Below are 14,933 nucleotides of genomic sequence, written 5' to 3'. Positions count from 1 at the left end.
ATGGTTTATTGCAGGGGATGACAAAGCCAAGCCAATGTTAGGAGGAAGTCTAGTAAATTTCAGGTCTCATATTTAAAGGTTATTCCTTGAGACTTCCCTTGTTGGGAATGGTGTTCCAGTGGTTAAGACTTCACTCTTCTACTGCAGGGGGCACAGGTTCGATCCCTGGTCTTGGAACTAAGATACAAAAAAAAATTTTTTTAATCAAAGTAAAAGCTGTTCTCTAAAAGATCCTGCCTGCTAAAATCCCACAAACCTGTTGGCTCCTCATGACACATATGGGTTTTTACTTTCTTAACACCAAAACGTTTTGTATTGGAGTAGACCTAATTATTTGTGATAGTTTCAGGTGAAGAAGGAAAGGACTCAGCCATACGTATACATGTATGCATTCTTCCCCAAACCTTCCTCCCATCCAGGCTGAAGCTTAGGTTCTCAGTGTGTCATTACAGAAAGAATTCAGTGAGAGACAAAGTGATAGGTGAAAAGTGAAGTTGCTCAGTCGTGTCCGACTCTTTGTGATCCCATGGACTGTAGGCTACCAGGCTCCTCCGTCCATGGAATTTTCCAGGCAAGAGTACAGGAGTGGGTTGCCATTTCCTTCTCCAGGGGTTCTTCCCGACCCAGGGATCAACCCAGGTCTCCCACATTCCAGGCAGACACTTTACCGTCTGAGCTACCAGGGAAGCCCAAGTGATAGGTAAGAAGTGGATTTATTTAGGGAGAAACACACTCCATAGAGTATGGGCCATCTCGGAAGGTGAGAGCAGCCTGTGAGTTTTTATCTAATTCAGAATAAGTGTACAACACTCTGACCTACTCAGAGGAGAGCAAGGTGGACCATTCCTTGAGAGATGTTATCAGAATCTCGTGGAGGATGTGCAGTTTGAAAAAGCACATAAACTCTCGTTGTGGAATTTTTATACATTATAGTTGAGAAATGAAAAAAAAAAGCTTAGACCAGAATATAAAGCTCCACAAAATCTTCATCGGATATAAGGAAATAGGTTCAGGGAGGAAAAGTGTATTTATTAAAAGGAGGTGCAAACTTTATAGAAAGGACTGAGAAACCCGAGTCACTGAGAAACTAGGTCTGTGCTAAACAGAAGACTTAAAGCGATGGGCGTACTGTGGAGTTTTCACATTCTCTTGAAAATCTCCTCCTGCCTCCAGCTCAGCCCTCTCCTCCTGCTACAGCCGAGTGTACCAAAGTCTCGCCAACCTCATCCGTTGGTCTGACCAAGTGATGCTGGAAGGCGTGAACTCAGAAGATAAAGAGATGGTGACAACTGTGAAAGGGGTCATCAAGGCCGTGCTGGATGGAGTGAAGGTACGTGCGGGTTCCCGGTGGTCCTCAGCAAGGACTTGGAGCTGCCTCACTGCCGGCTGTTTGTGTCACAAGAACGCATTCCTAAACTCCTGAACGTTGGAGTGAATGTCTTCCAGTGTCTCTGCTGTTGGGTGCCACTCTGTCTCACAGCTGCTTCTGTCTCTCTCGGGTACACTTGCTTTTACAGCCGCATCACCTGTGCCGGACTGGGCCCATAGGTAGAAAAGCTGCCAGAAGCAGGCAGCCTGTGCTGGGCCTTGGGTTGGATCTGCACTGAGCCCTTACACTGCGGCACTGGCTGTGCGCACCTGCCAGCTCGACAAAGGCCAGTGGGAGCTGTTTTTGCATTGACTCTTAGCAAAACTCCCAGCATGTCAACTGCTACCTTTTCATATTCTAAGAACTTCTTAGTAGAAAAGCAGGATTGAGATGAGTTAGAAGTAAAACTGAAATCTATGATGTAATTTGTGAATTTACTACCCAGGGAAGTCAGAAATGGCATAATAAAAAATTATGAATCATTGTTAAGGTGGGAAGCAAAGTCCTTCTAAGGAAGGTTCTATGGTTCTGAAATTGGGGTCCAAGGGACAAACCCTAATTGAGAAAATAAGTCCCAGTGAATAAGGAGCAAGGCAGAATGTAGGGCAGGAACCAGGTGGGAGCCTGCAGGTCAGGACGAGGGCTGTGAGCAGGGAGTAGGTGTGGACCCTGCTGTTAGACGAGGCTGTGTGATATCGTGGAAGGAGGGCTAGGCTGGAGCCCCGTTAGATTTCACACCCGTGTTCACCTCAACTTACCAGTCTGTGAACTGGAGCGATTCCCTCAGGTGCTCTGAACCTTAGTTAGCTCATCTGTAAAGCACATGTAGTTACGGCACCCTATATCACGGGGCTCTAGGAAGGGTTCACTTACTTAATGCATGTAAAGCTTTTAGAACTCTGTCTGGCATATGAAGCACTCAGATCTTCGCTGCTGTTTATTATTCATTATGTGGTGCTAGAGGTGCGCTTTGCAGATAGACCTCTTGGCTTGAAAAACTGTGTTCTCCTCTCTAGACCCTGCTGTCCAAAATGGCAGCCGGGGTACTTACCCTAGGTCCAAAGACTTCCTTCCCCATTCAGCCATGCTACTAGCCTCCTAAAAGCTGCCTCCTTGCACAGATATTCCCCGGAAGCTCTGGAGAGTAGAGTAAGGACTCCCTGGTGGGTAGAAATTACAAACGGAAGGCTGAGAAAGTGTTGCTTAACACTCCACCTGCTCTGGAATGAACTGTGTGGACTGGGGTGACCTGGGTGGCTCCCTGCTCTGTGTGAGCAGGGCTGCTCTGTCTTCGGGGCCTTCCTGGAGCTCACTCGGAGGCGGGCGGGACTGGACGCCATCACAGCATCCTCTGAGAGTTCCCGGTCTCTTCTTCCCCAGAACAGTTAGGCCCTACGTCCCCAGCTTTGACCATGAAACGGACAGAGGCAGCCTGTGGCCGCTTTCTAGACCTGGCAGCTGGTCACACATTCTCCCATGCGAGCCTCCTGGTCAGTCTCTGAGGTCAGCAGGACAAGTGAGACGGGGCCACGAGTCACCATCGGGTGTGTGCGCCTCTGCCTCGCCTCTTCTGTTCAGGCTCCTGGAAACGCTGTTACTGACGAGTGCTGTTTCTCAGGCGACACTGTTAAGGTTTCCTTCTACTCGTGATCATAATGATGTGTTTAAAACCAGTCAGAACGTCACGAATAGAAGAGTTGCCAGGCATGAAGCTTCGTGCCATTCCCAGGTGGATTTTCTTTATGGGATCGTGAACACGCCACTGTCAGTTGGAAAGTTGTCTAAAAGAAAATTTATCAGGTTTTCACAGATTGACCAGGATGAGAAGAGGGGGAGGGAGCAAGAAAGAGACACCTGTTGATTATGAACCTGTCAGTGTCTGAATTTTTCCACAATTGTCCCTAAAATATTTTAAGAAGAACAGAGATTCTGTCAGTGAGGAGCTCGGGAAATTTAGATTTGTTTCTTTGATTCAAGAAGCCATTAGTGAGAATCTGCTGTGTGCTGGGCAGTGTGGTGGAATTAGGAAGATGAAACTGGCAGTCCCTGACCTGATGGAGTTTACAGTCTAAAGGTGGGAAGGGCACCAGCCAAAGACCCGCAATTGTATAATTAGTTACAGTACGACTGGGGCTGTAGAGGAGAACAGGCGTGAGGTCTTACTTGGGTCTTGGGGAACCTTCATGTTTCAGGGTGATCAGAGATGCTTCCCCAGGGATGCCCCCACGGGCAGGCTGAAGCCTGTAGGATAAGCAGGAGCTGGCCTGCGTCACGAAGGGATATCTGTGGTTGGAGTCAGTCAGGACAGCAGGGACAATCCAGAACCTGTGGTGCTGGCATTTCTTGTTAAGGTCTAAGTTGTCATAACACTGACAGTTGACTCTCCACTTAACTCAAAGGCCCTCTCTCCCCATTTGCTGTAGGAACCACCTCCAGCCCAGGACTTGGCTGTTGGAGGACTGAGTTTCTCGAGGTCAAACAGATAATGCAAGTTTGTCCTTTCGAAACCAAGACCCCAGCTCTTCCTCGTTTCGCCTTTCCAGCGTTCCTTCTCCTCTCGTGTCTCTCTGGAGTCTGCTTTACCTCTTCAGATCCTCCTGGGTCTCCCTGCTGAGCCCTCCAGCTTTTTCTCCAACAGCACACACAGACACACACACACACACACACACACACACACACACACTCATTCACTCACTCACTCACTCAGTTTTTTGATTGAGGGAAAGAAAAAAGCCTTCTTCTTACACTGACCTGGGGGGAAAACTTTGGAATACCCACAGTTCTGGTGACCTTTGATAGTTACCAACCAAAACTGTGCTTGTGTACCAGACTCACCTTGAATAAGGTGAATATTTTGAAAGAAATATTTTCCTGACTGTATGAGCTAGGGGTAGATTTGACTACAAATAAATCCAAAATAATCCTGGCTTCAAGAGGTAGAACTTTATTTCTCCTTCACGCGTAAGAAGCCTAGCGATAGGCACTCCAAGGCCAGGGTGGCATTTTCACAGACTGGCCAGGATGTGGTCTCCTGCCCTGCTCTCTCACCATCGTAACACACGGACTCCACTTCCTGGTGCAGAATGGCTGTTCAGTCTCCATCGTTCACAGCTACTAGCAAGGAGGAGAAGAGGATAGGCAGTCGGGCCTTCTCCGTTTGCTGGCCCTCACTCCAAGGCCTCACAGACTCTCACCTTTCATTGGCCAGAGCTTAGTCACATGCCCGAGTGAAATTCTGTTAACAAAGAAGAGCAGGTACTGTGGGGCACCTGGCTGTCTCTGCCACACTGACATTTAAGATCAGCCATCACTTTTATTCCCTGTTCAGCCTATTTTAAAATTTTTTATTATGACAAAGTTTAGACATTTGCAAAAAGAGAACAGTGTAATGAAGCCTCATCACAGAGCTTCCACGGTTGGCCAGTCTTGTTCCTTCCAGACCTCTTCCTGCTCCTCTGGTTTATTTGGAAGCGAATTTGAGACATCCTAACATCCGTTCATCTGTAAATACCTTAACACATAGCTTCAGGGCAAGGTACACTTTCTGCGAAGGGCCAGAGAGATGTTTTAGGTTTCTGTGGCTGTGGTTGGTTTCTGCTGCATATTGGCCGGTTGCATAGTCTTTGTTTTTTGTTTTAATTTCATTTTTTGAAACAAAGCCTTTTTACCTTGAGAGCCTTACAGAAGTGTCAGGGGAGTGTGTAATTTCCTCGGTTCTGTCTCATCACAAGAAACATTTGAAGCGGTGGACGTTAAAGCCCTCGGTGCATCACAGCTCTCGGACAGTGTTACAGCTCCGTGTTACAGCTCCGTTTTATTTAGAAAACAAAGGAAAATACATCCTCGAGGAGTGAGGGCATGCGGACCCAAAAGAGAAAAGAGAGAGAAAAAGGGCGTGCGTGCAGAGGAGAAAGACAACCCCCTCCTGCCCTTTGGACCCTCTTTTTATATGTTTTCTCCCTCCCCTGGGCCTGCCCTATGTAAACTGGGCCAAGCAGGAGCGCTGTTCTACCTGAGGTCCTCACTCCAGTCCTCGGACGGACCTTCCTTTTTTCTATTTTCGCCGGCTTTTCCCTTCCTTGTCTTTTAGCCACCACTGTTCTGGACTCCTTTGTCCTATGCTAACTACCTAACAGAAGCAAGCCCTTGGCTGGATTTGGCCTGCAGGGAGTAACTTGCTGTTTCTAAACAGTTTGTTTTTCAATTTCATGTCCAAATAAATTCCACACACTGTTATTCATTAATAGGTGTCTCAAGTTCTCGCTTCTCTGTAGTTTTATCCTTGCAACTTATTTGTGTGTGTGTTTAAGGAAGGGTTGTTTCTCCTGGAAGTCTCCCACACTCTGCTTTTGCTGATCACATCTTTGCAGTATTATTCAACGTGTTCCTCTGCCTCTTGAGGGCTTCCCTGAGGGCCCAGATGGTAAAGAACCTGCCTGCGGTGCAGGAGACTTGGGTTCGATCCCTGGATTGGACAGATCCCTGGAGAAGGGAATGGCTACCCACTCCAGTCTGCTTGCCTGGAAAATCCCATGGGCAGGGGAGCCTGACGAGCTACAGTCCATAGGGTCGCAGAGTCAGACACGACTGGGCGACTAACACTTTCATTTTTCTTTCTGTCCCTTGAATTTCCTGGAAAACTAGGCTGGATCAGATTCAAATTTGTGTATTTAGAAGAATGTTTCTTGGGTGCTGCCCTGCACTTCCTTCTAGAAGCATCTTTCCCTTTTTGATGCTAATAGCCGTTGATTATGATTGCTTAGATGGTTCATTCCTTGGGGTTGCTAAATGGCAGCATTCTAATTCTTCCTGCCTTCCCTTCCTCATTCCTTAGCGGGATTACTTTGAGAGAGACCTCCCCTTGTCAGTCATGGTTACCCTGTGTTATAATTCCCAGGGAAGAGGCAGGCTCAACGCTCCGTTTCCTTCTTTACTTACGGGTTATCAAAATGAGTGTTTCTTAGCTTCCTCTAACATGACCTGTGGATTGAGATTTTTCTGGAACATTCTGAATGCAGGTGTATAAACACACAGTGTCCAGTCCATTGCACATAGGACCTGTAGTGATGTTCCCGTCCCGTCTTTGAGCAGTGACAGCTTCTTCAGATTGTTTGCTGAGTTCATTTTGATGTGACCCCAGAAGTCTTTGATGGTTTTCTCACTTTGGGGTATGAAAAGATGTTCCGGGTTCATCTTGTAGTTACTTGTGTGTAAGTGTGGTAATAACTTTACTGAGACATAATGCCTCCACTGTTCACTTCACCCATTTAGAATGGACAGTGTAGTGATCTTTAGCATCTTCTCTGCATTGTGCAGCCAGCTCCACAGTTGATTTTAGGCCATTTTCATAGCTTCAGAAAGGAACCCCATACCCTTTGTACTGTCCCCAGACCCTGCCCTTGTTCTCTCCATCCCCCCAGCCCTTTGGTAACTGTTAGTCTGCTTTCTGTCTCTGTACATTTGCCTCTTCTGAACACTCTACGCGTGTAAATGGACTCATGTACTATACCGTCTGGCCTTTTGTGATTGGTCCTGTCAACTTAACATCATATTTTTGAAGTTCATCCATGCTGTGGCGTGTATCAGTACTTTATCTCTTTATTGCCAAACTATACTCCATTGCATGGATATACCACATATTATTTATTCATGGACATATGGACATCTCAGCTGTTTCTACCTTTTGGCAGTTTGGGTTAATGCTGCTGCTGCAAACACTCAGGTATAAGTTTTTCTGTGGGTTGTTGTTGTTGCTCCGTCATGTCTGACTCTCTGTCTGGATGTATGTTTTCATCTGTCTTGGGTATACGCCTAAGACTGCAGGTGCTGGGCTGTGTAGTGACTCTATGTGTGATCTCGTAACAGACCACTATACTGACCTCTAAAGCAGACCTACCTCTGTGCATCACCACCAGCGATACACGAGGGTTCCAGTTTCTCCGTGTCCTCACCAACACGTGTCACCATTGGCTTCTTTGATACAACTGCCTGGTGGGTTTGCAGCAGTACCTCACTGTGCTTTTGATTTTCATTTCCCTGATGGCTGATGATGCTGAACATCTTTTCCTGTGCTTACTGGCCTTTAGAAAAACATTTATTCAGTTCTTTTGTTTATTTTTAAATTGTGTTATTCATCTTTTTTAATTATCATTATTATTGAGTTGTAATCACCTAGTACATTTCTTCCCACTGACCTGGCATCAGCCAGATTCCTTTAGGGAGCTCTGGTCCCTTTTCTCGGGGAATGGTGTTCAGAGACCTCACTCCGCAGTTCCTGGTTACTCCTAACTGGCCACGTGCTAGTTTCTTTAAGAGAAAACATGCCCTGAGTTTATTCTGGAAGTTCCAGTTCACTAGACCACTGGAGTTTTAACTTAGCCTCATCAAGCTTATATCTTAATTTCCTTCCTCCCACCCTGAAAAATCTGAGTTTTCAAAAATATCAACGTAATGACTCATTTGTCTTTTTCAGAATGCAAACACAGGAAGTAGACTCAGAGTAACAGCAACCTCCTCCATCAGCATGAGTATTAGGAATTATTAAAGATATGTCAGAGTTATTTTTGACCTTCAGGTTATCCATCATTTTGCAGTTATTTGAAATAGTTCTTCTTTGTGTGGCCGCATGGCTGCATGGTCCGTCCTAGGTACCTTCTATTTGCGTACTTCCTGTGTGCAGTATTCTTAGTATTCATTGCTTTACAGAAGCGGAGAAAGAGAGGGAAGGGGAAAGAGGAAGACGACAGGGTATGTACAGAAGGAAACTGCTGCGTAGGAACTGTGTTGGATGCACTTCCATAAGTCAGGAAAGGCATCATGCTCTTTCAGGTTCACACATTCTGGGATTGGGGGTGTTCTGTTGGTATGGTTTTTAAATTACAGGGTGTCTTAAAGTAAGATAAGCCCTCCGCAGTCCACTTTGTGAGCAGTTCACCGAGTGTTTTTTCTAGCAGACCTGCTGACATGCAGCACTGCGCTGAGCACTGGCTGCTTTTTCCTTCTCACGGGTGTTGGGTGTAGAAGGACTGCCTACCCGGCTAGAAGTTGCAGCAGCAGCGGCTCCTTTGGGGCTGTGACATGTTCTGCTAGTTACAGAGCCAGGGGAAGGGCTCTCAGGGATAGAGGAAGCTTGCTCAGGGCCTTGGTGGGGTGACTCCTGAAAGCTTTACTGAAGACACAAGCACTCAGTTTCTGTTACGCCCCTTCCCCATGCCGGCCTGGCCCTGCCTCTGGGCTGATGGAAGCTGAGCTCTCCTCTGGCTGCCTTGTGTTGAAGCTGCTGTGAACTCCAGAAGCAGCCTTCAGGAGTCCCCCGCCAGCCCACTGCCCGCAAGCACCTTGCCTGCTCAGCACCCTGCCTCGTCCTGAGCATGGACGGGAAGGAAGACACTTCCTCTGTTCTGTTGCTGCCTAGCCACCACTTAGGAGGGGGGCAAGGAAAGTCCCTTTTTGTCACCATGAAAGTCACACAGGGGCTGCACCAGCCTGTGATGGCATTGTACCTCTAGATACAGGAAGCTCCCCAGTGGCCGGCGTCCAGCGGACAGCTCGCCAGTAGAGGGGCTGTGTTGTGGCCGTAAGCTCAGGGCCCGGCGGAGACAGAGGATAGACGTGGACAGGTCGGGACACTGCCTGAGCAGAGCAGCAGGCCCCCAGCTGCAGAGGAGGGCGCTTGCCAGCTACAGTGTGTTTTCTCCCCATGTGAGCCTGGAGGGCTTGGCCTCCCCACGCACAGCCTGCGTGCCCTCTGCCGGGCAGGGACCAAGAAGGTGAGAACAGATAGGAGTGTGTCTTACCTGAGCCCCGAACTGTGCTTTGACTGGACGAGGGTCATTTCAGATGGAAGCGTCTCTGTGATCACTCAGTATGAATAAAATGAACATAGAAATGAAGCAATATGTATTTAGAAAGAGACTTTTCCAAATACCTTTCTGGCTTTTGGAAACTGCTTTTCCATGAACCGGCAGTTGTCTGATGCACAGCCACCAGCCCTGGACCCAGTCTCAGTCATCTCTCAGTCTTTCCTAACCTGTGTATAGGAGGACCGGAACGTGTGACGTCCTCCCAGAAATCTGGCTTCAGTGGAGGGCACAGGGCTTTCAGTGGGGCTGAGGGTGTTGGCCCGGTCGCCAAGGACGCACCCATTCTAAGAGCGCTCTTACTACCTGGGAGCGTGAAGGCCTACTGGCCAGGCTGTCTGGGCTGGAGGGCATGGTCACCGTGCCCCTCGCCTGCGGCTCTGGGCCTGGGCCCGGCGGGGTGGGGGCCGGGGGCGCCGGGCTCTGCCTTGGTCTGGAATGCGGGTGCACACTTGCACACATGTGCTGTCTTCGGTGATTCTGTTGCCGTCTTTCATTAGTTGGCTTTGCACAGCTGCTTCTCCAGAAAGATGGCGTTCTAATTATAGTCGCTCAAGAATTAGTGGAATGTTCTCCTGCCTCGGCAGATGCGAGTGTACACACTTCTCTGTCTTCCCTTGCCCTGCTCGTAAAGAGCATGAGCGTGAGTGTGGGGCTTCCAAGGACTCCCCCTGATGCTGCACCCCCAGGGTAAACTGCCTCCCCCATCCCTCTGCAGGCGACAGGATGCGGGGGGCTGCTCCCTCTTCTGATTGCGTCAGCTCTTGGCTCTGCACCTCGTCTGTAATCACCAGCCAGGTAGCTGTTCCTTCAGCGTGTGGGGGGTCATGTTTAACTTGTAGATGGTGGTAAACGGCCAAGGCTGACCTTCTCCTCTCTTCTCCCAGTCCTTGATTGTGGGTGACCGCCACCCTCCTCATCTCTCCAGGAATAGGCATCGACTGTGACAGAGTGGGGTGACACTGACTCCGATTATGTGGAGTATGCCTGTTTTCTCTTTTAATTGGTATTTCAGAATTACTATATGTTCACTGTAGCAAATCAAGAAAAAGCAGAGAGGCAAAAGCAAGAAAATAAGGGGTGTTTCGTAGCCATCTTTTCTTCTATACATGTGTTCTTGGTTGTGTTTTGTTTCCAAAACATACTGTGTATACACCAGTGTGCCATCTGGTGGGTTCTTTTCCATTTAACATTGTATTGTCTTTTCACACTATCATATATTCTTGTTCTGAGTTTTCTTAATAGTAGTATAATGGTCCATTGTTTGATTCTATCATAATTTATGTAATCAGTACCTAGCTCAGTTCAGTCACTCAGTCGTATCCGACTCTTTGCTACCCCATGAACCGCAGCACGCCAGGCCTTCCTGTCCATCACCAACTCCCGGAGTTCACCCAAACCCATGTCCATTGAGTCGGTGATGCCATCCAACCATCTCATCCTCGGTCGTCCCCTTCTCCTCCTGCCCTCAATCTTTCCCATCATCAGGGTCTTTTCAAATGAGTCAGCTCTTCGCATCAGGTGGCCAGAGTATTGGAGCTTCAGCTTCAACATCAGTCCTTCCAATGAACACCCAGGACTGATCTCCCTTAGGATGGACTGGTTGGATCTCCTTGCACTCCAAGGGACTGTCAAGAGTCTTCAACACCACAGTTCAAAAACATCAATCCTTCTGCGCTCAGCTTTCTTTACAGTCCAACTCTCATATCTATACATGACTACTGGAAAAACCATAGCCTTGACTAGACGGACCTTTGTTGACAAAGTAATGTCTCTGCCTTTTAATATGCTGTCTAGGTTGGTCATAACTTTCCTTCCAAGGAGTAAGTGTCTTTTAATTTCATGGCTGCAGTCACCATCTGCAGTGATTTTGGAGCCCCCCAAAATAAAGTCAGCCACTGTTTCTACCGTTTCCCCATCTATTTGCCATGAAGTGATGGGACCGGATGCCATGATCTTCGTTTTCTGAATGTTGAGCTTTAAGCCAACTTTTTCACTCTCCTCTTTCACTTTCATCAAGAGGCTCTTTAATTCTTCTTCACTTTCTGCCATAAGGGTGGTGTCATCTGCATATCTGAGATTATTGATATTTCTCCCGGCAATCTTGATTCTAGCTTGTGCTTCTTCTAGTCTAGTGTTTCTCTTGATCTACTCTGCATGTAAGTTAAATAAGCAGAGTGACAATATACAGCCTTGACGTACTCCTTTTCCTATTTGGAACCAATCTGTTGTTCCATGTCCAGTTCTAACTGTTGCTTCCTGACCTGTATCAGTACCTAGTAGTGAATATTTAATTCTGGAATATTGACTAGTCTGATTTTATCTGTGACATAGAATGCTACAGTGACCATTCTTTGTGGCTTAATTTTTTTTACATATCCATGTTATTTTCCTTGGGTTAAATTGTTATAAAATATATGCAGATATTTAAGGCTTTTGATGTGAACTGACAAGTAGTCATCTTTTAGAAAGACTCCCCAAATCATTGCTTCCCTCTATCATGGAAGTATGGAAGTTTCTGCTTTTATTACCATCAGAACTAGAGAACTTCTAATGATTATTGACCATTGGTTTTTACATTTGTGAATTTCTTTGGTATTTTTTTTGGTGTGTTCACCTTTTTTCTAGTTTTTGTGTTTTTTCAAAGAACGCTTGTTCCATGAAGGAAATTAATACCATGAAAGGTATTAAGTCTTTGCCTTAGCATACTTGTTGAGGTTGCTGGGAAGGGTGTTTTTAGCTGGAGAAGCTTTGCAATCTGATCTGGGGGCACACTGCCGTGTTGTCCTGCCTTCTCCCACTGCTGCCTCCTCTGTAATTTTAGAAGTAGTTGTTCATGATGAAAGCCTGACCTTCTCATGAGACACAGGAAGGTCCTACCCAGGAGTGCATCAGCAGGAGAATGGATGAAGGAATTGGTTTATCCATACACTGGAATATAACTCAGCAACAGCAAGGATCACACAGAGACACAGCCATTCACACTGAGCAAAAGAAGACAGACGAACAGAGACAGAGAGTGGACTAGTGGCTGTGAGGGGCCCCTAGAGGCGCAAAGCTTCTTTTGGAAGTAACAATGAGCCCCGAAGTTGACTGTGTTGATGGTGCCCAACACTGTGGACAGACTGAAGACCACTGGATTGCACGCTTTGAATGGCTGGATTCTATGACATAAAGCTGTTCAGAAAAAGAAGATAGACACAAAAGAGCGCATATTGTGTGGTTCCACTTGTATCAAGTCCTGGGCAGAAGTGATCCAAGAAACAGAAGTGGGAAAGCAGTCAGTGGGGGTGGGGCAGATAGACTAGAGAGAGTGCTGGAAACATTTTGTTTGGGTTTTTTTTAAATTTATTTAATTATTTATTTGGCTGTGCTGGGTCTTAGTTGCGGCATGTGGGATCCAGTTCCCTGACCAGGGATCAGACCCTGATCCCCTGCATTGGGAGCACAGAGTCTTAGCCACTAGACCACCAGGGAAGTCTCTCATTCTGTATTTTTTGAGTGGGTCTTATATGGTATATGCAGCTATCAAAACTCTTCAACGTCAGGGGAAATGCATTAGCATTGAAAGAAAACCAAGTAAACCCTAATTTTTTTTTCTCCTATTAAAAAAACTTTTTTTTTTGAAGTCATTTCTCTGCTAGGTGATAAGCCTTGAACTTTCTGTGCGGTGACAAAGATCCCCACCCATCATCTCTGGGTACCCACCGATGCTGCACCCACAGACAGCTCACTCTGGGAAACCACCTTACCCCAGACCTCAAGCTTGATCGTTAGTAGGCAGCGTCCTGGCTTCAGAGAATTCAGAGCAGGTCCTCCTCCACAAACCAACTGGGAGTCACTGCCAGGAGTTTGTGTGATGAAGTTAGTCATTCTGAGACAGTGGGCTGGTCATTTCTCCCTCCCAAGAGGAAGTATCTTTATGCATGTGAAACCTCTCTGCGCGCTGTGGAGGTGTTTTGGGCGGGTAGGGCATTGTTTTGGGAAGTCATGAAGGTTACCTGAGTCAAACAATACTCGCCCATAGGGTGAGTGGGGACTCCGGGTGGTGGAGGGCAGACAGCTGGCCACCTTGTCAGGATATTCAGCGTGAGGAGTGCTCCTCGTGTCTCACCTCGTTTCTCTTGTGTGGGGGTAGGAGCTGGTCAGACTCACCATCGAGAAGCAGGGGCATCCGTCTCCAACAAGTCCCGTGAAACCCAGCTCCCCAGCCTGCAAACCTGACAGGTGAGTGCTGACTAAGCCCTCCAGGGGTTGCGGTCTCAGTCGGTGGACACTTGAGAAAGAAGGGAGCCCCTGCCAGGCAGACCGTGTCCTGTGAGGCCTGTGGTCCCTTTTCAGTGACCTCTGGGTAAGAGTCCAGATTACCGTGAAGTGTGTGTAGCTCACACCTATCTTAAATGGTTGCCTGGTCTCAACATGGTCTTCTCTCAGGACACTGTGTGATAGCAGAGTGACCCCACCTGCACTCTGCTTGGCCTGCTTCCTCCCATAATGAGAAACAACTTTGACGGATTGAGTTTTTAGGGGTTTGGCTTGAGAGCATTACTGAGGGTGATGTGGACAGTTTAAGGCCTTGCAATAATTTCTACTCGCAGCCCCTAGTGAAAAAAATAACACCTTCATTTGGGGCCATTTTCAAGCATCATGCAGTCCAGAGATCCCTCTCACAGATGAGGAGATGAAGGTGCAGACTCAGGGGCCATGGCCAAGCTTCCGTGGGTGATCGAACTGGACTTGAAACCCCATCTTTGCCATGGAGCCCAGGGCACAGTGTTAGCTCTGTGTCCTGGGCCCCTTGGACACTTCCCTGCCCCGGTCATATCCTGACACTCTCAGGGTCTGTGCTTACCCTGGGGCCTTCTGTAACCCCGAGTTCTCCTCAACCCTCCAGCCAGTCTGAGCTCCCCCTGACGGATCGAGAGATGGAGATACTAAACAAGACGACTGGCCTGTCACAGTCAACCGAGGGGCTCCCAGACTCTATGGATGAAGAGGTTGCACCCCCCAAGCCCCCTTTACCTGGCATTAGGGTGGTTGATAACAGGTACTTTCTATTTTCCTAGCTCTCTCATCTATTTCTGTTGTAATTTCACAAACGGATGGTGCCAGCCAAAAAGAAGATGGTGCCATTAGGGGAAGAACTTACTCTTCAGGCACGTTGGTGGTTTGACCTTCCTCGGGACGCTGCCTTCGGAGGACAGGAGTCTGGCCCGGTGCTGGCCCCTCGCCCTCCCCTGCCCCCTCGCCCTGAGAACTCCCAGCCGCTGGCTTTTAGTCCTAGCCAAGCAGAACCTGGTACCGTTTGTCATGAAAGGAAAGAGCAGGGACTTTCAGACGCTAGGCTTTTGGCAGAAGGGGAGTGGGGTGGGAGCTGAAAGGGTGGAAAGTAGGACCAGTGTCTAACAATGAAGAGCCTCCCACCCCATACCCTGGCGTCTGTATAAAGGCTTTTGTTCGGGTTGTCTGGTTTGATGGGCTCCTTGCTCTGTTTCAGTCCTCCACCAGCACTGCCCCCGAAGAAGAGACAGTCGGCTCCATCCCCCACCCGTGTGGCCGTCGTGGCCCCCATGAGTCGAGCCACCAGTGGCTCCAGTTTGCCTGTTGGAATTAATAGGCAGGTAATTAGCCCCATCCAGAAAGGCAGAGGTGGACTTCGGGTCTGGTGCATTGGTTCCTAAACTGAAAGAAGCCCAGTGGTCTTA

At 47.9% G+C, this 14,933-nt stretch overlaps 1 protein-coding gene across 7 annotated transcripts in view; it reads left to right on the top strand.

The window, feature by feature from the left end:
* RAPGEF1 (Rap guanine nucleotide exchange factor 1) overlaps window positions 1-14,933 on the top strand; it is a 136,371-nt gene that overhangs the window by 79,092 nt on the left and 42,346 nt on the right. For all 7 annotated transcript variants that reach the window (XM_018056024.1, XM_018056030.1, XM_018056025.1 and 4 more), the window contains 4 exons: window positions 1,174-1,330; window positions 13,367-13,455; window positions 14,123-14,275; window positions 14,726-14,849. In XM_018056024.1, the coding sequence (XP_017911513.1) occupies window positions 1,174-1,330; window positions 13,367-13,455; window positions 14,123-14,275; window positions 14,726-14,849 (523 nt within the window). The remainder of the gene's footprint in view (window positions 1-1,173; window positions 1,331-13,366; window positions 13,456-14,122; window positions 14,276-14,725; window positions 14,850-14,933) is intronic.

This window comes from Capra hircus, chromosome 11 (assembly GCF_001704415.2).
Source record: "Capra hircus breed San Clemente chromosome 11, ASM170441v1, whole genome shotgun sequence".
Classification (NCBI taxonomy): Eukaryota; Metazoa; Chordata; class Mammalia; order Artiodactyla; family Bovidae; genus Capra; species Capra hircus.
The sequence above is the reverse complement of the archived record's forward strand: the minus strand, read 5'-3'. Positions and strand labels throughout refer to the sequence as shown.